This window comes from Chiloscyllium plagiosum, unplaced genomic scaffold (assembly GCF_037043375.1).
Source record: "Chiloscyllium plagiosum isolate Xiang-an unplaced genomic scaffold, Cpla_swu_hap1 HiC_scaffold_10, whole genome shotgun sequence".
NCBI lineage: Eukaryota > Metazoa > Chordata > Chondrichthyes > Orectolobiformes > Hemiscylliidae > Chiloscyllium > Chiloscyllium plagiosum.
Window position 1 is genome coordinate 117,632,671 of NW_028270148.1, and position 25,861 is coordinate 117,658,531.

Here is a 25,861-nt window from a genome sequence, read left to right on the forward strand (position 1 = left end):
TTCCCAGCCGTCCCTTTACCTGTGAACATCTGCCCCCAATCACCTTTTGAAAGTTCTTGCCTAATACGGTCAAAATTGGCCTTTCTCCAATTTCGAACTTCAACTTTTAGATCTGGTCTATCCTTTTCCATCATTATTTTAAATCTAATAGAATTATGGTTGTTGGCCCCAAAGTACTCTCCCACTGACACCTTAGTCAACCTGCCCTGCCTTCTTTCCCAAGAGTAGGTCAAGGTTTGCACCTTCTGTAGTAGGTACATCCACATACTGAATCAGAAAATTGTCTTGTACACACAACAAATTCCTCTCTATCTAAACCCTTAACACTATGGCAATCCCAGTCTAAGTTAAAATCCCCAACCATAACCACCCTATTATTCTTACAGATGGCTGTGTCCTGCCCTCATTTGGCTTTCCCAAAATGCAGCAGCTTACATTTATTTCAAGGAAATTACATCTGCCACTCCTCGGCACATTGAAATCTTTGTTCCACAGATCTGGCCAGAGTAAGGCAAATCTGAAATGTAAAGTGTTTCCCTATCTCATGATGCTACCTATCTTGCTGTGTATTTCCAGAGTCTTTTGTTTCATTTCAAAAGTTTCAGTTTATTGTTTCCAGATAAATATACTCTCACCAACGTTCCAAAGTGGGGGGTAAAAAAAACCTTCAATCAAGAATTTTCAGGTTCTGGAGGAACCTGACAAGATTCATAGGGAACCAACTACAGAAACCTGCAGAATCACACTACTATGCTGTCATGGTGATGTTCTATAACATTTGCAGAGTGTTACAAACTGTGCAGTTTGAGGCTAAATTATTTTTGTAAAGCAACTCCACTGGAAGATTAATTGAAAGCAGTAATTAAAATATGCAAGGAGAACCCACGTAGTGAATACCAGGTATTTTTCTACAGGTCTCTTGTAATTTTTAACCAGATAATGGTGCAAAACTGCTCAAGGAATGCAAAAACAAAATGTAGGTTACTGGCATGTATTTTATTATGTTTATACCTTCTCTACCTAGTACAATAATGCATACTCACTGAATATTAATCGTGACAATGCAGCACAAATTTCTTTGTGAGATTATATAGATAACAGAATCAAAACAGGTTGATTCATTTTATCACCAACATGGAACATACAGTGATTACAGTATTTAGGTTAGACAGTCTTCTCAAATACTTGACAGAAACTCAGAGGCTGTTTCTTTCTCCTCAAGCAGCTCTTTGGCAGTAACTTTCAGCTTTTCACAGGAGAAGTCACTGATTTTCAGACATTGCACAATATCCCAAGTTTTATTCTGGAACAAAAGGCAGATGATTAGTAAACCCCTTTTAAAGACAGTAAAAAATATTTCATACAGTATCTCTAAGATCAGCCATTGTGCAGTTATGATACTTTTTTCCCTTTGTTCTTTCATGGGATCTGGGAACCTTGGCAAGGCTGGCATTTGTTGCTCGTCTGAAACTGCACTTGAACTGAGTGGCCAGTTGGCCATTTCAGAGGGAAGCTAAAATGTCAGCCAGGTTGCTGTGGGTCTGAAGTTATACGTGGGCCAGACTGGTAAAAGATAGAAGATTTCCCTCCCTAAAGGATTTTTAGAACACTCGTTAATTTTTCATCATCTTTGTTCTTTATCATTTTTAGTTTGGAGCTGTAAACTCAGTTGATGACAACCGTTGGACTGTGAACTTCAGGCGCTTTCTTTAAAAAAAAAACTAAACCAATAAGTTTGTTCAGGAGGCCAGCCTGGAAGGTAACTGCATAATGATCCCTGTTTACAGAGAAAAGTCTATAAACATTTCAGTTGGTGGATGAATTATGATCAACAGATGTTTGGATATAGACTAATGCTAGTCAGTCTGACAAAGAGAAACCAAAGCTTGAATTGTTTTTGAATTGTGATTTAGTCAGAAGGATTGTGCTGGTGAAAGATTTAATTACTCGATGGATGTCCTCTTATTATCAAGATATTGGAAGTCTGGAGAATAGATTTTCAGTTAAGTATAAAATGAATATTCTTGAACCTATTGGAAGATATTTACAGGCATCAGGGTCATCAGAAACCAAGCAAGATACAATCCCTTGTGTCTGAGATTACAGATCATGGAATAAACATTAACCGTGCATACATCTTTTGAATTTGGGGAGGGACTAGAATCAAAGAAGATTGGGCTTAAGTCATAGATGTTAATTAGATTACCTTATTGCTCAACTTTGCTCTGCTAAAGTTACTATATTATTAATTTGTTAAATCTCTTCAAGCTATAAATCTGGTGTCTTGTATTGGTTTTTCAAAAAGTATGTTTAGGTACCATTGGGGTCAGTTGAGGATCATCAAGTATTTTAATTTTATTGTGTTTCAAATACAGAGATAGGGAGGCTGATTTCACTTGGTTGTGTTGTAATAAGGGAACTAGTCATCCAAATGGGAGTTTACAACATGTCTCACAGTCACTACTTGATTAATTTTCAGTTTCGATGTTATGAATGGAATCTAAATTCATCAAGTTGCTGCTGTACTGAGTCCCTGGAACATTTGCCAGGGGTTCTGAATGACTAAATTATTGATGTGAATACTTCATGTCCATCTGCCCCCATGAAATATTTAATTAAAACAGATGAAATATCCAAATGGTGCAGAGACATTTAACAAAGGGCAACATGTTGCTTAACAGCTTACCTTGATTTGCACTGGGAACGAAAAAACCAGGTCATTGGGAACACCATATGGGTTTCCATCAGAAATCACTCCCATGGAAACCCATTCATCCTGTACAAAAAAAAAGTCAGATAAAACAAAAAACTGCAGAGCTCAACTCACAGAGAAAGCAGAGTTAACATTTCAAGCCCACTTACCCTTCTTCAGAAGGTGAAGGAAGAATCAGAGTTTCCTACCTACCTCGAGTGTGGCTATATTCAGATGGGGGTGTGTGCATGTGCTGTGCTGTTCATGTGGCATGTGCCATGCACATGTATGGATGGGTTGCAGGGACAGCCAAAGCGATGGTGATATAAAAGTAAAGGCTGAGGTTGGCACAATAGATAAGGGGACCAAGTCTAACAGTCAAAGCAGAGAAGAGTTTGGCAAAGAACGAGGTAAGAACATAGAACATAGAAGAATACAGCGCAGTACAGGCCCTTTGGCCCTCAATGTTGCACCGATCCAAGCCCACCTAACCTATACTAACCCACTATCCTCCATATACCTATCCAATGCCCGCTTAAATGCCCATAAAGAGGGAGAGACCACCACTGCTACTGGCAGGGCATTCCATGAACTTACGACTCGCTGAGTGAAGAACCTACCCCTAACTTCAGTCCTATATCTACCCCCCCTTAATTTAAAGCTATGCCCCCTTGTAATACCCGACTCCATACGCGGGAAAAGGTTCACACTGTCAACCCTATCTAACCCCCTAATCATCTTGTACACCTCAATCAAGTCACCCCTAAACCTTCTTTTCTCTAATGAAAACAGCCCCAAGTGTCTCAGTCTTTCCTCATACGATCTTCCTTCCATACCAGGCAACATCCTGGTAAACCTCCTCTGCACCCGTTCCAGTGCCTCCACATCCTTCCTATAGTATGGCGACCAAAACTGCACACAATATTCCAGATGCGGCCGCACCAGAGTCTTATACAACTGCATCATGACCTCAGGACTCCGGAACTCAATTCCTCTACCAATAAAAGCCAGTACGCCATATGCCTTCCTCACCGCACTATTTACCTGGGTGGCAACTTTCAAAGATCTGTGTACATGGACACCAAGATCCCTCTGCTCATCCACACTACCAAGTATCCGACCATTAGCCCAGTACCCCATCTTTTTGTTATTCTTCCCAAAGTGAATCACCTCACACTTAGCTACATTGAATTCCATTTGCCACCTTTCTGCCCAGCTCTGCAGCTTCTCTATATCCTGCTGTAACCTGCCACATCCTTCCTCACTGTCAACAACAACTCCGACTTTCGTATCATCCGCAAACTTGCTCACCCAACCTTCTAACCCCTCTTCCAGGTCATTTATAAAAATGACCAACAGCAATGGTCCCAAAACAGATCCTTGCGGAACACCGCTAGTAACTGCACTCCAAGATGAACCTTTACCATCAACTACTACCCTCTGTCTTCTTCCATCCAGCCAATTCCTAATCCAAACCTCCAACTCACCCTCAATGCCATACCTCCGTATTTTTTGAAGTAGCCTACCATGGGGAACCTTATCAAACGCCTTACTAAAATCCATATATACCACATCTACCACTTTCCCATCAACCTCCTTCGTCACCTTTTCAAAGAATTCAATAAGGTTTGTGAGGCACGACCTGCCCTTCACAAAACCATGCTAACTATCCTTGATCACATTATTCCTATCCAGATGTGCATAAATCCTATCCCTTACAATTCTCTCTAAGACTTTGCCCACAACAGAAGTGAGACTCACCGGCCTATAGTTACTAGGGTTATCCCTACTCCCCTTTTTGAACAAGGGAACCACATTTGCTATCCTCCAGTCTTCTGGCACTACTCCTGTAGACAAAGAGGACATAAAAATCAAGGCCAATGGCTCTGCAATCTCCTCCCTTGCTTCCCAGAGAATCCTAGGATAAATGCCATCAGGCCCAGGGGACTTATCCATTTTCACCTTTTCCAGGATTTCCAACACCTCTTCTCTACATACCTCAAAGCCATCCATTCTACTTATTTGTGACTCAGTATTCACATCGACGACAATGTCCTGTTCCTGAGTAAATACTGAAGAAAAGTATTCATTCAGTGTCTCCCCAATCTCTTCCGCCTCCACACGCAACTTCCCACTACTATCCTTGACTGGACCTATTCCTACCCTAGTCATTCTTTTATTCCTAACATACCTATAGAAAGCCTTAGGGTTTTCCCTAATCCTACCGACTAAGGACCTTTCATGTCCCCTCCTTGCTGCTCTTAGCTCTCTCTTCAGGTCCTTCCCGGCTACCCTATAACTCTCAATCGCCCCAATTGAACCTTCACGTCTCATCTTTACATAGGCCGCCCTCTTCCATTTAACAAGGGATTCCAATTCCTTATTAAACCACGGCTCCCTCGCACGACCCTTTCCTCCCTGCCTGACAGGTACATAATTATCAAGGACACTCAATAGTTGCTCCTTGAACAAGCTCCACATATCATTTACACTCTTGCCTTGGAGTCTACTTTTCCAAGCCACACATCCTAAGTCATGCCTCACCACATCATAATTTCCCTGACCCCAGCTATAACTCTTGCCCTGTAGTACACACTTATCCCTCTCCATCACGAGAGTAAAAATCACCGAATTATGGTCACTATCCCCAAAGTGCTCACCTACCTCTAATGCTAACACCTGGCCTGGTTCGTTACCCAGAACCAAATCCAGTATGGCCTCACCTCTTGTTGGCCTGTCTACATATTGTGTCAGGAAACTCTCCTGCACACATTGAACAAACACTGACCCATCTAACGAACTTGAGCTATAGCTTTCCCAATCAATATCAGGAAAGTTAAAGTCCCCCATAACAACCACCCTATTACTGTCACTCATCTCCTGAATCACCTTCCCTATCCTTTCTTCAATGATTCTAGGACTATTAGGAGGCCTGTAAAAGACTCCTAACAGGGTGACCTCACCTTTCCTATTCCTAACCTCAGCCCAAACTACCTCAGATGGCAAGTCCTCATCCATCGTCCTTTCCACCACTGTAATACTGAAATTAAACTTCATTTACTCCATGCTAGAGGTCTGACAGGGAAGACTGAACATAGAAAGTCCCATGTTGCCAACCACGCCCTATTAAATGATTTGGATGTGAACATAGGAGGTATGTTAGCTAGTTTGCAGATGACACCAAAATAGGTGGTGGTGCAGTGGACTGGTGGTTATCTCAGAGTACAGCTGTTTGCAGGTAAAGGGATGTCTGGCAAGTGAGAAGCTTTCAAAAAAATGAGACAGAATTCAGAGGGGTTAGGTTCCTGTTAGAGTGATGGGTAAGGCTGGTAGGTGTTGGAAATAATGAATGGAGAGAGATATTGAGCTTCTGGTCAAGAATAAGATAGTGATGTATATCAGGTACAGACAACTGGGATCAAGTGAATCTCTTGAAAAGTATAAGGGGAGTAGGTGCATTCTTAAGAGGGAAATCAGGAGACCAAAAAAAGGACACAAGATAACTTTGGCAGATAAGGTTAAGGATAATCCAAAACAGATTCTACATGTATATTAAGGGCAAAAGACCAACTAGGAAGAGAATAGGGCACCTTAAAGATCAATGAGGTCACCTACGCGTGGAACTACAGGCGATGGGAAGAGCTACCAAACAAATATTTTGCTTCAACATTTACTGTAGAGAAAGTCATGGAAGCTTGGGAACTTAGGGAAATAAATATTGATGTCTTGAAAACAGTCCATATTACAGAAGAGGCATTGGAGATCTTAAAGTATAAGAGGTAGATAAAATCTCTAGGACCTAATCAAATGTATCCAATGACATTGGGGAAAGCTGGGGAAAATTTGCAGCGCACCTAGCAGAGATATTTGTATCAACGACAGCCACAGGTGAAGTGTTAGAAGACTGGAGGTTGGTTACTGATGTACCTTTAAGAAAGGCTATAGGCAAATGCCCGGGAACTATAAACCAGTGAGACTAATGTTAGCAGTGGGCAAGTTGTTGGAAAGGATTCTGAGGGACAGAATTTACATCCATTTGGAGAGACAAGGACTAATTTAGGGAAAGTTAGCATGATTTTTGTGTGGGAAATCATGTCTTGCAAAGCTTGATTAAGTTTCTTGATTAGGGCAGAGCGGTAACGTTGTCTACACAGACTTTAGTGAAGGCTTCGATAAAGTTCTGCATGGTAGACTAGTCAGTAAAGTTGCGAGCGTGGTGCTGAAAAAGTACAGCAGGTCAGGCAGCCTTCGAGGAGCAGGAGAGTCGATGTTTTAGGCATAAGCTCTTCATCAGGAATGAGGCTAATGAAGAGCTTATGCCTGAAACGTCGATTCTCCTGCTCCTCGGATGGTGCCTGACTGGCTGTGCTTTTCCAGCACAACACTCTCGACTCTGATCTGCAGTCCTCGGTTTCTCCAATTTAGTAAAAGGAGATCATGTGGGTTTCAGGGAGAACTTGCAAACTGGATACAAAACTGATTTGCTGGTAGGTGACGGAGGGTTGTTTCTTGGACTGGAAGCCAGTGACTAGTGTTCCACAGGAATCGGTGCTGTGTCCATTGCTTTTGGTCGTTTATATAAACAATTTGGATGAGAACATAGGAAGCATGGTCAATAAGTTTGTGGATGACACCAAAATTGTTGGCATACAGAGGAACCTTGATTATCTGAACATCAGTTATCCGAAGATGATCTCAAGGTCCCGATAGAACCTTTACATCAAAGATGTGTTTCAACACTGATCACGTCTTTTGTTTACAGTGATTAAAAGTGAACTTTGTTTACTGACATGCTGCCAAGAGCAGTCCTGAACATCGATGGGAGCCCAGGCATACTGATCTCCTGCCCTCTCTCTCTTTCCCCACACTTTCCGTGGAGTTCAACACAGGAGTATACCCTAAACCCCCACTCCCCAGATAATCTCTCCACATTGTTCACTGAAAATTGGGTCACAGGTAGACAGGGTCATACAGAAGGCACACTTGCTTTCATTGCTCAGACTAGAGTGTAGGAACAAAACCAGAAATTGCTGGAAATGCTGAGCAGATCTGGCAGCATCTGTGGAGAGAAATCAGACTTAATGTTTTGGGTCCAGTGACCCTTCCCCAGAACTGGGTATAGGAGTTGGGACACATTTGCGGTTGTACAGGATGTTGGAGAGGCCACTTTTGGAGTACTGTGCGCAGTACTGGCAATAGGAAGGATATTAAATTGGAGAGGATGCAAAGATACACTAGGATATTACTGGGACTGGAGGGTTGGAGTTATAAGAACAGACTGGATAAGCAGAGACCTTTTTTTCCACTGGAGCGTGGGGAGGTTGAGGGGGTCATCTTTTAGAGGTTAATAAAATCATGAGAGGCATAGATAAGGTGAATAGCAAAGTGTTGGGAAGTTAAAAACTAGAGGGCATAATTTTAAAGTGAGAGGGGGAAGATTTAAGAAAGGACGTGAGCAGCAACTTTTTCCATACAAAGGATGATTCCTTTGTGGAATGAACTGCCAGAGAAAATGGAAGATGCAGGTAGCTACAACATTTAAAAGTCATTTGGACAGGTACATGAATAGGAAAGGTTGAGAGAGATACGGGCCAAAGGCAGGCAGACATGACTAGTTTAGTTTGGGAAAGGTGGTCGGCATGGACAAGTTGAACCGAAAGGTCGGTTTCCTTTATGACTGTTTTACAAAGCAACAGGATTAGATCTTACAGTACACAGGAATAATGAAGGGTTCCTGACGAAGGGCTTATGCCCGAAATGTCGATTCTGCTGCTCCTCGGATGCTGCCTGACCTGCTGTGCTTTTCCAGCACCACTCTCTAGACTCTGATCTCCAGCATCTGCAGTCAGCATGGAAACTCACTTTCCCCTATGGGAGTAATGTTTGCAATGATACCCATGTAGCAAGGTGTAAACTGGGGAATAAACTTGTTAGTTAGTGTGGGTGGAAGCAGAAAATAAACCATCTAAACAGAGACAGAGCATTTTAAATGGATGGCATATCCAACAGATCATTCAATCCTAGGAGACAGAGTTAGTGTAAAGGTAGCCAAGTTCAAGTAATTCGTTAACATACCTCAGCAGTACCAAACCAGAGGGTCCTCATGTGATCAGAAATGGCCTTAGCAGCAGACATTGCACTTGAGAGTTTCCGTGCCTTAATCACTGCAGCTCCACGCTGCTGCACAGTCTGTTGGCAGGGGGAAAAAAAGTTTAGTTTTCCAACTGGTTACATGCAGCAGGTTGTGTGCAATGCCAGGAATCGCTTTCTTCTTCTTCACTCCTTCTGGAAAGTTTTGTTGGGCTGTGGTAATGCTGGGGCACTTCACAACGTCTACCGTAAGAAACTAAATACATGCACGTCTATGAACAGAGAAAACAACTGGATGGCAACAAATATTTAGAAAACTATCAAAAGTAAGCACAGGAAATAATTTCACACAAGTATTTGTGAACTGTACATTTTTTAAAACAAAGAAGCTCAAGCCTGACATCGAAATGAGTAATTTGAAATTAAGCCACAAACAAACATTGTTTTGAACCACAATCAACCTCAGGTGAATGGACAATGTCACATGAACAAAACATTAGCAACATACAGTTACAAATACATGAAGGCAACAATGTTGAGGGATCTGATAAAAACCATTTGGTGCTCTATTTAAAATCAAAATGCAAAATCTGTCTCATAACATGTTTCTGGACAGAAGGAAACATTGTTATTTTTAAGTTATTCATTTTTCATAACCTCTGGGAAGACATTTGCTGCATTTAGTGTAGCATTCAAAGAACAGATTGCAGTTTCTGTTCAGTCACAGAATTCAATGCAAATGTAAAGTGAACATGCTCACCGAGCTGGGAATTTGGTTTGCAGATGTTTTGTCCCCTTTCTAGGTGACATCCTGTGTGCTGTGGAGCTGCCTGTGAAACATTGCTGCATTGTGTTGGTTGGAATTTAAAGTGAACATTTAGCTGACACAGCTTAATAAATGTAGAGTGCTTTGGTTAATGGTACTTCTAAATATCCTTTGCCTGAGAAAACACAGTTCTGGCATGGTTTCCGATATCCTTCATCTGTTCAGAAATCAATGGGAATATTCCTTAGCTCTCCCCAATTCCAATTTCTTAAGTTGCACACAAGCACGAGTCAGGAACTGTCAAAATGAAATAAATAGTGCCCAGAATGCTTAACAGTTTGGGCAATATTCGAAGGGTTTATGTCAGAAACGTCGATTCTCCTGCTCCTTGGATGCTACCCGAGCTGCTGTGCTTTTCCAGCACAACACAACTCTGATCTCCAGCACCTGTAATTCTCACTTTCTTCCAATATTTGAAGGGGTGGCAAAAGAAGGCAAAAGGGATAATGTTTCATGTGGAGATGTGAAGCATTAACTGTAGCTGTCCAGCAATGCTGGCAGATCGGTTGAGTATTTCTGACATTCTTTGATGATTCCAACATTTGCAGCATTTTTGCTTTTGCAGTCAAAATAAGATTTTTTTTGTGCCAAGTTTAGAATGATGCAGATTAGGAAGGCAGCTAACTTAGATCCTATACTATACTGAGTTATCAGTGTCAGGTACACATTCACACAAATAATACTTGGTGAAAGTTTGCATTGGAGAAGACAAAACAGATTTCAGCTGTTAAGACCAATGCAGGTGGCCAACTGACATCTCCTGTCAAATACAACAACGACCACCTTAGGGACAGTCTGGCAAGATTATTCAATAGGAGATCAAAACCTTGCTCTGCACAAAATAACCCAGTCATAATATCCACAGCACTGTCAGTTTTAAGTAAAATTCAACGAAGTGAATGCGTGTCTTTGAAAAACCACAAAAGAAATTGAACTTGGAAGGTCTTCACAATAAACATTATGAAAACGAGTTCTGAAGTTACTTACAGTGATAAAGTCACCCTTCAGCCAGTTATCATCCTTAACAGCATCATAGATACTCATTTCCTTCCCTTTAACTTTGACAGTGGCATGAGTAACATCTGGATACTGAGTTGAAGAATGATTGCCCCAGATGATAACATTTTTCACATCATTGGAAGGCACTCCCAGTTTGAATGCAATCTAAATATAAAGCTTAATTTGTAATAAATCCAGTTAAAGAGAAGAAACAATTTACTTAAATAAACAAAGATAAATTATTCTGCAATCTTTAAATTATTTATCATACTGCTTATTTGGTCTGAATTCAATCTCAGATTCAAATTCATCCAGCACAGAAATGCCCTTTGGCCTAGAGTCTGCACCAACTTAACCACCATTAAAAGGGCACTAATCCCAATTTCCTACACTTGTCCTATATCTGTTAGTGTTATGATATTCGAAGTGCCCATCCAAATTTTTTTTTATAAAGGTTGTAAGGTTTCTAGCCTCCATTACCTTCCCAGGCAATGCATTCCAGATTCCCACCACCTGCTGAGTGAAGCTTTTTCTCCAAATCACCTGTCTTTTACCCTAAAACTAGGGTGATCAACTTCTCAACCAAGGGGGAGCAGATGCTCTCTATTCACCCTGTCCATACCCCTCAATCTTATACACTTCAATCATGTACCCCCCTCAGTCTTTCCTGCTCTAAAGAAAACAATCCAAACTTATCTAGTTTCTCTTCATAGCATAATTGTTCCATCCAAGGTAACATCCTGGTGAATCTCCTCCGTAGCCGCTCATCCTTCCTGTTGTGAGGTGACTAGAATGCACACACTACTCCAGCTGTGACCTGACCAACACACTTTACAACTCCAACATTACCTCCTTGTTCTTATACTCTATGCCACACTGATGAAAGCAGATGTCCCATTTGCCTCCTGAACTATCCTGTTCACATGCTCTGCTGATTTCAGGGATCTGTGAACAATTACCCCAAGATCCCTCTGTTCTAAGCTACAGAGTGTCCTACCAATCATCAAATACTCGTTTCTTCTGCCAAACGTTACGTCACATTTATCAAGGTTAAACACCATTTGCCTATCTCAACATCTTCCTGTAATCTAAAATCACCTTCACTAACTCATCACTTTTTGGAAATCTGCAAACTGTTCTACTACAGACAACATTCAAATTGTTAATTCCATCTAGGATATTACTTCAAAATGACAACCAACCTTGTACAAAATTAACAGACAGTGAGGTTTTGCCTTTGTCCATATAATCAGAAACTTTGCCAAAGATTAAAAGCAGGACTGTAGACATTTGAATATTGGCAAGTTATAAAATGTAAATGTAGAGACAACCCCCATTCTAAGTGAAGCTCTCCAACAAGCCTCATTTTAAAAGCAGAGTTTAGACATACCTGAGCTTTTGCTCGGTTATGATCTAAGCGAGTCAGGCAAGAGAAGTTCTCTTTCGGAATGGATGGGGCACACTTAATTGCAGTCAAACAATTGGTGTTGGCTGGGTTGCCCACAACAAGAACCTGCAAGAAATAATTTGATTTATTATACAGTACCAGTAAAAAATCCAGTAAGATAGACAGTAACCACATGATTTGTTTCATCGGGCCAAATGTGACACACATACATTGTAGATTTCTGCAAAATGAGGAGCAAAGGACTTGCACATGTTTTGACTGCAGGTTAAATGATTCCTTACTTGCAAACAGTTGGAAGTTTGTGGTTTGCAGCTCTCTGCTACCTTGCCTACAAACCTGACCTTAGAACATATTGGCACTGCTCAGCTCTCGAAAGATTGCACATCCCCCAAATGAGGTGAATGAAACCTTACAATATTTTTAAAAACGTGACCCAATAGTACTTCTGTAAATTTAACTCTTCTGGAAATACATTAGTTTTTTTTTTAGGTCTTGCTGTACTAGGCATAGACCTCAATACCTTGTACAAGTTAACAAATGTCTTTTCTTAGAGTGGCCTTGAGCAAGCAGGTGTATTGACGCTAGTAGGTATCTAAATTTAATAGACAAGCATATGACATATTTCAAGAAGTTTACTCAAATTTAAGTGGTTAAAAAGGGACTCATAGGTGGCTTATTAGATTAATACCTGGGAAGAGATCACCTTATAATGAAATTATGGAATTCAGAAGAGCATGGGGTGATTTGAATCAAGTTTATAAGGTCCTGAATAGACCTGACAATCTGGATGAGGAAAGAACAAGGAACACTGAAGATACGGGTCACCCTTTTAACATTGAAACATAGAAAATAGGAGCAAGAGGAGACCATTCAGCCCTTCAAGCCTGCTCTGCCATTCACTACGTTCACTGCTGATCATCTGACTAGACAGCCTACTCAAGGTCACAGAGTAGGAAAAGCCTAATCCTGCTTTCTCTCCATAACTTTTGAACCCCTTGCCCCAAGTGCTATATCTAGCTGCCTCTGGAATACATTCATTTTGGTATCAACTACTTCCTGTGGTAATGAATTCCACAGGCTCACCATGTTTGGTTGAAGAAATATCTATCTCCAGCCTAAATGATCTACCCCAAATCCTCAGACTGTTACCCGTAGTTCTGGACCCACCCACCACTGGGAACATCCTCCCTGCATCTACCCTGTCTAGTCCTGTTAGAATTTTACAAGTCTCTGAGATCCTCCCTCATTCATCTGGACTCCAGCGAAAGTAATCCTAACCTAGTCAATCTCTCCTCATACATCGGTCCTGCCACCCCTGGAATCAGTCCTGTTAACTTTCGCTGCTCTCCCTCGAGAACAAGAGAGCATCCTTCCTCAGAAAAGCAGACGAAAAATGCACACAATACTCTAGGTACGGCCTCATGAAGGCCCTGTATAACTGAAACAACACATCCCTGCTCCTGTACTCAATACCTCTCAACGAAAGCCAACATACCATTTACCTTCTTTACCACCTGCTGCACCTGCATGCTTACCTTCAGCAACTGGTGCATAAGGACACCCCGGTCCCACTGCACACACCCCGCTCCCAATTTACAGCCAGATACTAATCTGCCTTCTTGTTTTTGCTTCCAAAATTAATAACCTCACATTTATCCAAATTGTACTGCATCTGCCATTGATTTGCCCACTCACCTAACTTGTCCAGATCATGCTGAGGGATCTCCGCATCACGTCACAGTTCACCCTCCCACACAAGTTGGTATCATCTGCAAACTTTGAAATGTTACTTTTTGTTCCCTCATTTAATTCATTAATATATACTGTGAATAGCTGGGTTCCCAGCACTGATCCTTGTGGCACCCCATTAGTTACTGTCTGCTAATTTGAAACGGTTCCATTATTCCTTCTATTTCCTCTCTGCCAACCACCTTTTAAAATCCATCTCAATACACTTCCCCAATCTTGGGTGTTTTACTCTTGCATAATAATCTCTTAAGTGGAACTTTGTCAAACACTTTCTGAAAGTCTAAATATACTACATCAAGTTATTAGTTAGATCTTCACAGAATTCCAACAGATTTGTCAAATTTCTTTTAGATTAGATTCCCTACAGTGTGGAAACAGGCCCTTCGGCCCAACAAGTCCCCACCAACCCTCTGAAGAGACCCATTTCTCTCCAATTAATACACCTATCACTATGGGCAATTTAACATGGCCAATTCACCTGACCTGCACATCTTTGGACTGAGGGGGGAAACCGGAGCATCTGGAGAAACGCACGCAGACACGGGGAGAATGTGCAAACTCCACACAGTCACCCAAGGCTGGTGTTGAACTTGGGTCCCTGGTGCTGTGAGGCAGTAGTGCTAATCACTGAGCCACCATGCCACCCTAAAATTCTACCATTTGCTGCCGCAGGATTTGAACACATGTTCCCATGACATGAGCCAAGTCCTAAAATTACTAAGCAAGTGACAACACCACTAGGCCATTGCCTCCCCACTTTCCCCTTCATAAATCTATGCTGATGCTGCCACTGCTCTCCAAAAGTTCTGCCAGAAAGTCTTTGATAATGAAATTCGTGAATTTTCCCCAATATCGATATTAGCCTTACCGATAAGAGTCAGAGATGTACAGCATGGAAACAGACCCTTTCCCTGTTTTCTCTCAATCTCCCTTTTTGAATATTGAACATTAGCTACCCTCCAATCTGTAGGGACTGCAGAATACTGAAGATAACCACCAATGCATCCACTATTTCTACAGCCACTTCCTTAAGTACTCTGGAATCTACTTTGGGAAAAAAAAAGGAGGAATTCTTTCTCTCCTCTCTCTCCTCCTTCTGCTCCTAGTTTAGATGATCTCTTTATTCAATTTTTTTTTTATTCCATCGAATTACATAGTAATAAACTGCATCTGTCAACGACAGCACCAATTATCCCTGTCCTTCTGAATCAAGGAAGCATCTATAGAGAAAATCTTAATATTTGACAAAAATGACCAGATGGTTCTGATGAAAGGTTACTGACATGAAGAGTTCACAGTTTCTCTCTAAGCAATTTGAGTTTATACTTCACAATTCCAACAATCAAGTGCTTTGGGACCTGTTACATTATTTCTTTCTCATTTATTTAATTTATTCATCTTTTATTAAAATGAACTTGGCATGCTTTATTTCCAATCGCCATTGGATTGATTTATTTCAAACGTAGCTTCAGTCCCAAAAGTGATCCACGGAGTACCCCTCTCAATCTCATTCTAGTCTGTAAGACTTCAATCAGACCTTCTAAGCCAATTGTCTGCCCTCTGCTATCAATTAGCCTATTTGCACTTTTGAAAACTCTTTCCACTAAGAACCATAAGGACAATCCAAGTATATAAATATTAATCTTTGTTTAAATAAGGTCTCTAACAAGTTATAATATCCAAATACAGAAATAAAAGTACAGTGGATGCTGGATCTGAAATAAGCTCAAACATTCTCACAAAAGGTCATTAGCCTGAAATGCTTGCTTGATTCCTTTCCCCAGAGGTGATGCCAGAGGTGTTGAAAAGTTCTAGTATTTTCTTTCTACTTTCCAAACGCTCATTCACTGGACCCCTACATTAATTCTATGCCATCCACTAGATTCCTATATTAACTCAATTTTTCTGACAGTTGGTGAGGCTTATAGCTCCCAGGGTGTTTTGTTTAACAGCAGTTTTTGACTTAGCTACTTCCTGTTCCTTAGGAACCTCTCCTGAATTTGGGAAGATTAAGAAGAAAATGGCAAAACGTTACTAGTCCAAATCAAATACACAGTTACACATTCAGTATGAAGATGGTGGCATTTAACAAATTCCAAGGCTTTGTCACCTTGACTGACTTCTTGGCAAACTTGTCCAAAGAATATCCCTGGGATTTGAATATGTTGGCATTAGCTTGGAGCAGGTCCTTCCTTTCCATGCCCTCCCGTCTTGGCATAGAGCCCACCAGAATCGCAACATCAATGTCCTTGAAAGCTTCTTCCTCTTTGTCAGTTGCAATGACTTCTGCAAGGAACATATAAAGTAAGAGCAATATGATTGCTCACCATGCAGTGAGTTGAATCCCTGGAACCTCCCTCTTAACAGCATTGTAGACGTTCCTACACCCCAAGGCCTGCAGTAGTTCAAGGCAGCAACTCATCACCACCATTACCAGGGCAATTAGGCACAGGTGATGAATGCCGATTTAGCTTGACATCCCACCCCTCAGAAATTAATTTTTAAAAATGCACTCCTAACGTATTAAGCTACTTGAAGCAGAATTTCCAAAGTGTAATTCCAGGTTGGTTTGATTTGAGTTGAGGGGCCATAGAAAACAGAAAAGCTTAATAGCTTATTTCTTGGTGGCTGTTGTACCATTCAATGAGATCACGGCTGAACATCAGTAACAAGTAACACATTACAATTAGCTTCAGGGCCTCAGGGCCTGGGCAGGGAGAAAACGTCATTTCCAAACGGAACTAGCTTTCAGTGACAGCTGCAAGATGAGGTTTTAACAGGATTGTACATGTCCAAATCACCTATAAATACTCACTTGACAATCAAAAATGAAGAATATTGATCAAGCATGGTCAGGGATGTGTGTCAGGAACAATTAAAAAGGGAAACAAAACTAAGGATTTTAAAAATAAAGCCCACAGCTTTGATTCAGATGGTCTGTAACCCATGTTTAATGTATGGCAGATACCTAATAGTTACAATCTGTTCCTAAGCTTGAACAGTTTTTTTCTCTTCCAAATAAGCAGTTCCAGATTATAATGTCACAAGAAAACACGTAGTTTTTAGCTACTTGGCAAAGTAAATAAAATCAACAAAAGCTGTGCATCAAATCTCTCGATCAGCAGTTGTGAAATGCCGATGTGCAATGAATACTGATCGGACAATCACATCTGACCTTGTATTAAAGATCCATAAACATGGGACAATCATTGTACAAGAGTAATTCCAACGAATTACCAAATAGCCTAACAGATCTACAATCAGAATTCAATTCCCAGTTGCACAATTAGTATTTAAAATTCTAGCTCTCACCGACTTTCAGTTCAGCAAAATTTCAACTGACAGCTGAAACGATGGAGATGTCAATGTAAAGGAAGCTCAGATTAAATGTGCATTACACTAAATATGCATTGTACCAAGAGTTAAACAAGTTACTTCAAGTAGAGAAAAGGAAACGAAGAGCATAAATAAGACTCAATTTCAATTGGAAAGTAACATCCAACTTAGCTACTTACCACACACCAGTTGAAAAGCACAATCCCGGATTTCCATCACAACACCATCCAGTACTGACATCATTGGTGCAATATCGAGCAGCACGAGGATGATGGGCTTTGGGAATTATATTAAAACATAATTCAGTACTACACTACATGGACACTTTGTCACTCCACATTACTCATTACACTTTAGAAGAATTATTTTATTTGGAGACAACACTCCTTTGGCATTTTTCAATGAGGATTCATGGTCCACACAAAAATGCACACATTCTTGTCTGTTTCAAGATAAACCTTTGAACACAAGGCAATTTCATAGCTGTGCAGGTAAAGAAGCTATTTCCAATTCTCATCCATTGCTACCTGCATTAAACTTCGCAACCCATTAATTGGTGCAATATTCTTAAGATTCAGTGACTACAGTGCCCCTGGTGAGGGGGAGATGCAAACTAATTTATAGCTTTGCCTTCTCTTTGAGGGGGTCGGCGTGGGAGCAAAAGCAAAAAGAAAACCATTACTTTGTGGTGGAAAAGCTGTCAACTGATTTAACAGATTGCCAGCAGTAGATACACGTTCAGGTTCCCTGAACGCTGCAGAAACTAGCAATTCATCTGGGTCAATTTGCTTTATCTGATTACTGCCTTTTGTTCTCTCCTACTATTACCAAGCAGCTTCTTAAAAAAAAAAAAAATTTATGAACACTGTGCTGCTAGAGTCATACAGCATGGAAACAGACCCATTGGTCCAACTCATCCATATTAACAAAGTTTCTCAAACAAAACTAATTATTGCAACACTCCATTATTTTAATAAAACAAATGAAAAGACTGATTGTTTAATCGACTGTTTATATATATATTTTTAAATACAGTAAACATTACCTGGTCATTTCCAAAAACATCCCCCTTTGCAATGTTGTAGATAAGTGAATAGGCAATCTGACCAGCAGCACCAGTCACAAGAACTTTAATCGGCTCTGCCTGGAGAGAAATTGAACAATGGGAAACTGTGGATGATTCAGAGGCACATTAAAAAATTACATACGATTTTTCAAAGCTTACCCTATCTGTAGGTTCCAGGAAATTAAGCTTTCTTCCACCACTGTATCCATTTCAAATAAACAATCTATTAAGCTTCAGTATTAGAGGCCTGACGTTATCTACAAGCGCAAAATGTTTACAAATATTTTTTAAAAATCTTTGAGTAATTAAACTCATCTGCAAATCTGTATTAGAATGAATTTCTGTGTAGCCACACACATAAAAGAGGATTAAAGCTAACATAAAAGTTTGACGAATTAGCTTTGAAAACAGCTTGTATTCAGAGCAGTGAAATTAATTTCTCTGAAAAACCATTCATTATTTTTAGAACTTTGAAACAAAATCACCATGTGTTAAAATAGAATGACTTAAAGATCACATTCTTATGAAGGAAATTGACCTTACATACAATATGTGTTTTTTCTTAGTAGCATTTCAGCAGCAACATTGTCCAAGGTCATTTGACAGACAGAGGATACACTACTGGATCACATTACTCAAATTGTTTCAACACCAGCTCAGTGGAAAATACATCAACTCCACAATCCCATCCACTACCACACCCCAAAAATCTCCCCAATTAGTTGATATTCAGTATTGATTCGGTGTGGGGAGGGGTTTGGTCAGAGGAATGTTTCCACAGTCAAATTACAGGAGGACATGCAAGAGATGCCTTAGTGAACCTTAAGGAAAAGAAAGATGCTGTTTCTGCATAGTCTTCTGCTAAATCATGAAGTACCTTACTGCACTCTTACTACATTTCCTCACATGACAAAGCTTGGCTTTTTAGATTAGATTCCCTACAATGTGGAAACAGACCCTTCGGCCCAACAAGTCCACACTGACCCTCTGAAGAGTAACCCACACAGACCCATTCCCTCTGACTAATGTACCTAACACTATGGGCAACTTAGCACAGCCAATTCACCTAACCTGCACATCTTTGGATTGTGGGAGGAAACCCACTCAGACACTGGGAGAATGTGCAAATTCCACACAGACAGTCGACCAAGGCTGGAATCAAACCTGGGACCCTGATGCTGTGAGGCAGCAGTGCTAACCACTGAGCCACCATGCCGCCCCAAAATTATCTTCAGAGTATGTTGCTTGACTATTTTGCTTTTGCATATGCAGTATATTAACCTTGCTAATTTAAAAAAAAACATTCTGTAGGTTAGGAACTGCCACCTTCAACTCACAAGAGACCAAAAAAACTACAGATGCTGGAATCCAAAATAGACAGGCAGGAGACTGGAAGAATATAGCAAGCCATGCAGCATCAGGAGGTGGAGAAGTCGACATTTTGGGTGTAACCCTTCTTCAGGACTGGGGGTGGATATGGAGGGAGCTACAGATAAAGGGGGTGGCGCGGGCAGGGTGGTGAAGTGGGAGTAGATGAAGACAGGTAGAGGGTAGAAGCTGGTTGGCCAATGGGAGGAATGAATCCAGTTGGTGGCTGAGAGGGGTGGAGGGAGGGGGAGGGGCAGGGAAGAGAGCCAGGGGATGGGGAGGGAGGTTATTTGAAATTGGAGAACTCAACATTGAGTCCTCCGGGCTGTTGGCTGCTGAGGCGGAAGAGGAGGTGTTGCTCATCCTATTTGCAGTGTGCTTCATTGCAACAATGGAGGCAAAAGATGGTCATGTCAGAAAGGAAGTGGGTAAGAAAATTAAATTGGGTGGTGACTGGGAGGTCCGTTCGGTGCTTGTGGGCCCAGCTGAGATACTTAGCGAACTGTTCCCCAAGTTTATATTCGGTCTCCCAGATGTAGAGAAGCCCACACCTGATGCAGTAAGCTAGGTTAGAAGGGAGGTAAAAACAATGACTGCAGATGCTGGAAACCAGATTCTGGATTAGCGCTGCTGGAAGAGCACAGCAGTTCAGGCAGCATCCAAGGAGCAGCGAAATCAACGTTTCGGGCAAAAGCCCTTCATCAGGAATAAAGGCAGAGAGCCTGAAGCGTGGAGAGATAAGCTAGAGGAGGGTGGGGGTGGGGAGAGAGTAGCACAGAGTACAATAGGTGAGTGGGGTAGGGGATGAAGGTGATAGGTCAGGAAGGAGAGGGTGGAGTGGATAGGTGGAAAAGGACTTGTCCTACCTTGGCAGGTAGGACAAGTCTGGACAAGTCATGGGGAGAGTGCTGAGCTGGAAGTTTGGAACTAGGGTGAGGTGGAGGAAGGGGAAATGAGGAAACTGTTGAAGTCCACATTGATGCCCTGGGGTTGAAGTGTTCCGAGGCGGAAGATGAGGTGTTCTTCCTCCAGACGTCTGGTGGTGAGGGAGCGGCGGTGAAGAGTGGGAGGGGGAGTTGAAATGTTGGGCCACGGGACGGTGTGGTTGATTGGTGCGGGTGTCCCGGAGATGTTCCCTAAAGCGCTCTGCTAGGAGGCGCCTAGTCTCCCCAATGTAGAGGAGACCGCATCGGGAACAACGGATACAATAAATGATATTAGTGGATGTGCAAGTAAAACTTTGATGGATGTGGAAGGTTCCTTTAGGGCCTTGGATAGAGGTGAGGGAGGTGGTGTGGGCACAGGTTTTACAGTTCCTGCGGTGGCAGGGAAGGTGCCAGGATGGGAGGGTGGGTTGTAGGGGGGCGTGGATCTGACCAGGCAGTCACGGAGGGAACGGTCTTTGCGGAAGGCGGAAAGGGGTGGGGAGGGAAATATATCCCTCGTGGTGGGATCTTTTTGGAGGTGGCGGAAATGTCGGCAGATGATTTGGTTTATGCGAAGGTTGGTAGGGTGGAAGGTGAGCTCCGGTTGCAAGGGAAGGTACCTTGGGGTTCAGGGGTGGTTGGTGAGGAGAGTGCGCAAACCAAGGATTGTTGATGGGAACAGTCCTTGCAGAAGGCAGAGAGGGGTGGAGAGGGGAAGATGTTTTTTTGTGGGGGAGGGGTCTATTTGGAGTTGGCAGAAATGTTTAAGGGTGATGTGTTGGATGTGGAAACTGGAGGTGTGGTAGGTGATGACAAGGGGGGCTTTGTCTTTATTGCGTTGGGAAGAGGAGGGGGTTTAAGAGCAGTGGAACGGAAACCTGGGGTGATGCGCGGAGGGCTGTCTGGATGACAGAGGGAGGAAAAGCACGATGCTCAAAATAGGTGAGCACCCGGGATGCTCAAGAGGAAGGTCTTCTCACCTGAGCAAATGCAGCGGGTGAGTTGGGAAAATGGGATGAAGTTTTTGCAAGATACTGGGTGGGAGGTGGTGTAGTCCAGGTATTTATAGGAGTCTGTGGGTTGGTTGTAAACATCTGTTTGGAGACTGTTGCCAGAGACGGAGGTGGTGAGGTCCAGAAAGGGGAGGTAGGTGTCCAAGATGAACCAAGTGAATTTGAGGGTGGGTGGAAGTTGCAGGTGAAGTTGATGAACTGCTTCAGTTCAGCCCGGGTGCAGCGTCCTGCACCCATGCAGTCATCAATTTAACAGAAGAGGAGCTGGGGCCTCCTCCATTACTGCAAATTGGAGGGACACCACCTCATCTTCCGCCTGAGCAGTCTACAGCCTGGAGAACTCAACACTGAGTTCCCTTCCACCAACTGGATTCATTCCTCCCATTGACCTACCAGGTCGTACCTCTACCTGTCTTCACCTATCTCCACTATCCCGACTTGACTACCCTGTCCCCGCCGGCCCCTTTATCTGCAGTTCCCCATACACCCAATCCCAGACCTGAAGAAGGGTTACACCTGAAATGTTGACTTCTCCACTTCCTGATGCTGCCTGGCTTGCTGTGTTCTTCCAGCCTCCTGCCTGTCTATCTTCAACTCACTGCCCACATAAAATTTTATTATATGTGAATAATACCAAATTGCAGAAACCGTATTGAAATTATTTCTGTAACCTGTAGGCAGTTGTGTTTTGAATATCAAGACTTGGTGCACCTTGATGACACCATCCAAAATCAACTTTGACAAAAGAACCACAATAGTTACACAAAAATAAACAAATCTTGAGGTCATTCCATTTCGACCACACCTTCAGAACTCTCAGAAGGAATCTTCCATTGAAAGCAAGGTATACAGACAATCAGAAATCATTTCATCCAAGCCTTACATAGGCCTTTCAATGTCTGAACTTCAAGACAATTATAGCCAGTTACAGTTAGAATCAAGATACAAATCTGACTCTGATCTCTTTGCTAACTAAACCGACATGCTTTTTGCTTCCTCCTTCAAAATAACTTCTCTAAATATCAAATTCTCTCCTAATGGGAAAAAAATCTCTTAAGTCTATTGCCAGTTTATAACATTTCCTTTCTCAGTAAAAAGATCCTCCATTTAATAATATGTTCTACTTTGCATAAGCATCCATGATTTTCAATCATTAGTTTCTCAAAGATACACATTCTCAAAACTGACTGTCTAAAAACAACTCTGGAAATTCGACACATTTAGCGTGCCATGCATCATCCTTCCAGTTAAAGTTAACCTACCTAGGCAATTCAGCAGAGTTGCAAATGGCAGTGGACTTATCATCTGATTGACCAGTTGTACACCAGACTAGTCCCACACACAAATTAAAAATTTGACCCCACCTGTATAACCCACTGTCCAAAGTCAGACAAAATAACCTTGCTTTCACATCCAGCTGATTTGAGAGGAACTTACAGCATTCCTATTCATCTGACCTTGGAGGTGAATATTGTGCGTCATTTCCAGAATCTAATTCTTAACTGAAGGTTAAATAGCACACATTAACCATCAACATCTCAGTGAAAGCTCAGAAACCCAATGTATTTTTAGTTTGGTGTTTTATCTTGCAAGCTGAAACAAACTATTTCACGTTACTGAGCCAGAGGGAGCCATTTCTAAATCATGAACTACCCATTAGTTAATGCCTACCTATCGCAGTGGCCTAGATATCTAGTTAAATTTTAAAAAGCTAAAGGTTTACAGTGAAGAAATAACACAAACTAGGTCCAAATGACATTGAGAAATATTGTGTGCAATATACAACAGCAACTGAGACACTGACCATTATACATCAAATAATAGTTGACATCTATAAGTACTGACCATTGAGGTGAATGTAAAACAGTGAGAGAGATACTGACCATCCTAAGCTCTACATAAAACAGTGAGACAGATACTAACCATTTTGCTGCTGCAGGTTGACCTTCGCTGCTGTCTATCGACCGCCAAATGCTAGAAGACAGTCACATGACCGTACGACGTTAACCGCGCGTTGCGCCCTGGGCGATGTAGTCTTGTTTCCATTGAAATAACGCTAACATCCTGATAGCTTCGAGACGGTTGGACTACAATATCCATCATGCATCGCGCCGTACGGCCGTCTCTCACACTCAGTATCCCACCGCAAGGTGCACATCCGGTCATGGAGAGCAAACAGTGCCAATGCTCAATTGACCATCCCTATCACTTCCAAGGAGTAAAAGCAATTGGTGTTGGCATGAATTATTTATTATCTTTGTTATAATAGTACATGTGTGCTTCGCGAACGGCTGGCTGTCTTCACAAGGTGGTTATGATTTATATAACGGGCGGATGGATTGTAGACAGTCTAGGGAAAGGTGTGTTTCCGGCTGCCCCGGAAGGGATGATATAAGTGGTTGCTAAGAGACGGAGAGCAGTGCGGCTGTGTGAGGTAAAGATCTCCTGGATAAAGGGCTTGGTGTGATCTGGAGTGTGTATGTGTAGGTTGTGCAGGTCCTGCAAGCAGAGAGTTGTCAGAAATGGGTCCGGTATCTGCAGGGGGTCAAGGACAGCGGAGCCCGGGGAGGTGACCTTCCCCTTCCCCTTCTCCAGGAAGCAGTTAATACCGGTCTCAGGTCCTCAGGCATGTCGCCGCGACCCCGTGGGGAAGCTGGTCCCCTCGAGGTGGTGAAGAGCTTCTTCCTTCCCTCGATCACTGATCGCCTGGTCATGTACAAGGAGGATAGAATATCAATCGTGATCTGAAATTGTTGAACCCATTACTGAGTACAGGACATTAAGTGATTAATTGGAACCTGAAGTTCTGCCCATGATGTGCCCTCATGGTTTTCTCCCACTATATTCTTCATCCTCTTCAATTACCCTGAAGTAATTGTTTAATGCGTGGGTTTGTCTGGTTAGCACAATAGAGACATAACATCATAGAGATGTACAGCACGGAAACAGACCCTTCGATCCAAACCGTCCATGCCGACCAGATATCCCAACCCAATCTAGTCCCACCTGCCAGCACCCGGCCCATATCCTTCCAAACCCTTCCTATTCATATACCGATCCAAATGCCTCTTACATGTTGCAATTGTACCAGCCTCCACCACTTCCTCTGGCAGCTCATTCCATACATGTACCATCCTATGTATGAAAAAGTTGCCGCTTGGGTCTCTTTTACATCTTTCCCCTCTATGCCCTCTAGTTCGGACTCCTTGACCTTGGGGAAAAGACTTTGCCTATTTATCCTGTTCATGCCCGTCATAATTTTGTAAACCTCTATAAGGTCACCTCTCAGCCTCTGACGCTCCAGGGAAAACAGCCCCAGCCTGTTCAGCCTCTCCCTATAGCTCTAATATGAAACAATGTTTTTCACTATATCTCGATACATGTGATAATAATAAATCAAATCACAGTTTCCTCAAGAGAAAAGTCATTGCTGTGGAAATCATGATCAACACAGCCTTCCAACTTAATGCTGGGATTCTATGGGCTGGTAAACTCATTAGAAATCTGGCCACTTAATTCCCTAATGCACAAATTGATGTTTTAAAAGAATAAATTGAAGTCTTTAATTAGAAGTAGCTAAATTTTTTTGAAAGTCTTTGCTTCCTGTATTAAGCATTGAGAACTGGAACAATATTTGAAACTAGTGATAATTCAAACAGTAGCACTGATGTTGAAATACAATTATTCAGGGCTTTATTAGAATTGATGCACAGAACACACAGCCTGTAGTTTATTACAAATTTGAGTTTATATTCCAGCAGTTAATGAACAAAGCCTTGCCCTAACTCCTTAAATCATTCCCATAAATCACAGGGAAGAGTTTTGCAATTTTGTATATTTTGTAGTCATATTCTATTCAGTTATATTTTATTGTTTTTTTTTGAGGAGTGATATATAACAGTGAATGTTAAGTGATCCCACTTATTTGATATCTGATTGCCATGTCAGTTGAACAGGAGGAAGGGATGTTTTGTGAAGTAAAAAAAACAGAGATAACTGGAGAAATTCTAGAGGTCCAAACTTGGTCTAAAGAAGAGTTACTGGACCAAAAATATTGACCTTGCTTTCTGTCCACAGATGCTGCCAGACCTGCTGAATTTCTTCACCTATTTCTGTTTTTGTTTCAGATTTCAAGTATCCACAGTTCTTTGTTTAATATTCTATGTATTGTGGGATAGTTGGTAGCATCCTTACCTCGAGGCCAGAAGCTCCAAGTTCAAGTTCCCATCAGCACTTGCTAATTGTCTTTTGATAATGTCTGTTGAATATTTATTTTTAAATTACTGCTTTAGGTTTAAAAAGAAGTAAATTGAATCTGAAAGTAGACTGGAAGGATACTAAGCTATAATGTCCATGCACTATAATGATTCTGTTTAATCAAAGATATT

General features: G+C 41.8%; 2 protein-coding genes across 4 annotated transcripts in view; one reads left to right on the forward strand and one right to left on the reverse strand.

The window, feature by feature from the left end:
• Positions 1-977: 977 nt before the first annotated feature.
• On the reverse strand, positions 978-24,187 carry LOC122553139 (malate dehydrogenase, cytoplasmic-like). Its single transcript, XM_087990985.1, has 11 exons — positions 24,083-24,187; positions 22,108-22,208; positions 18,326-18,365; positions 18,146-18,244; positions 17,280-17,376; positions 15,875-16,050; positions 11,998-12,120; positions 10,596-10,772; positions 8,768-8,881; positions 2,687-2,776; positions 978-1,303 (listed from the first exon to the last, which is right to left on the reverse strand). Exons 1-11 carry the CDS (start codon positions 24,185-24,187, stop codon positions 1,178-1,180), a joined length of 1,248 nt encoding a protein of 415 aa, XP_087847111.1. The 3' UTR covers positions 978-1,177.
• wdpcp (WD repeat containing planar cell polarity effector) overlaps positions 23,829-25,861 on the forward strand; it is a 136,960-nt gene continuing 134,927 nt past the window's right edge. For all 3 annotated transcript variants that reach the window (XM_087991704.1, XM_043696719.2, XM_043696716.2), the window contains exon 1: positions 23,829-23,907. The gene's annotated coding sequence lies outside the window, so the exon portion shown is untranslated. The remainder of the gene's footprint in view (positions 23,908-25,861) is intronic.

Excerpts from the sequence above, each read along its gene's own strand:
- LOC122553139 (XM_087990985.1), bottom strand. The coding sequence starts at position 24,187 with ATGACCAGGCGATCAGTGATCGAGGGAAGGAAGAAGCTCTTCACCACC. Across the intron at positions 2,777-8,767 it reads TCTGGTTTGGTACTGCTGAG|GATGAATGGGTTTCCATGGG; the intron begins GTATGTTAACGA and ends TTTTTTGTACAG. Across the intron at positions 1,304-2,686 it reads CGTTCCCAGTGCAAATCAAG|AATAAAACTTGGGATATTGT; the intron begins GTAAGCTGTTAA and ends CTTTTGTTCCAG.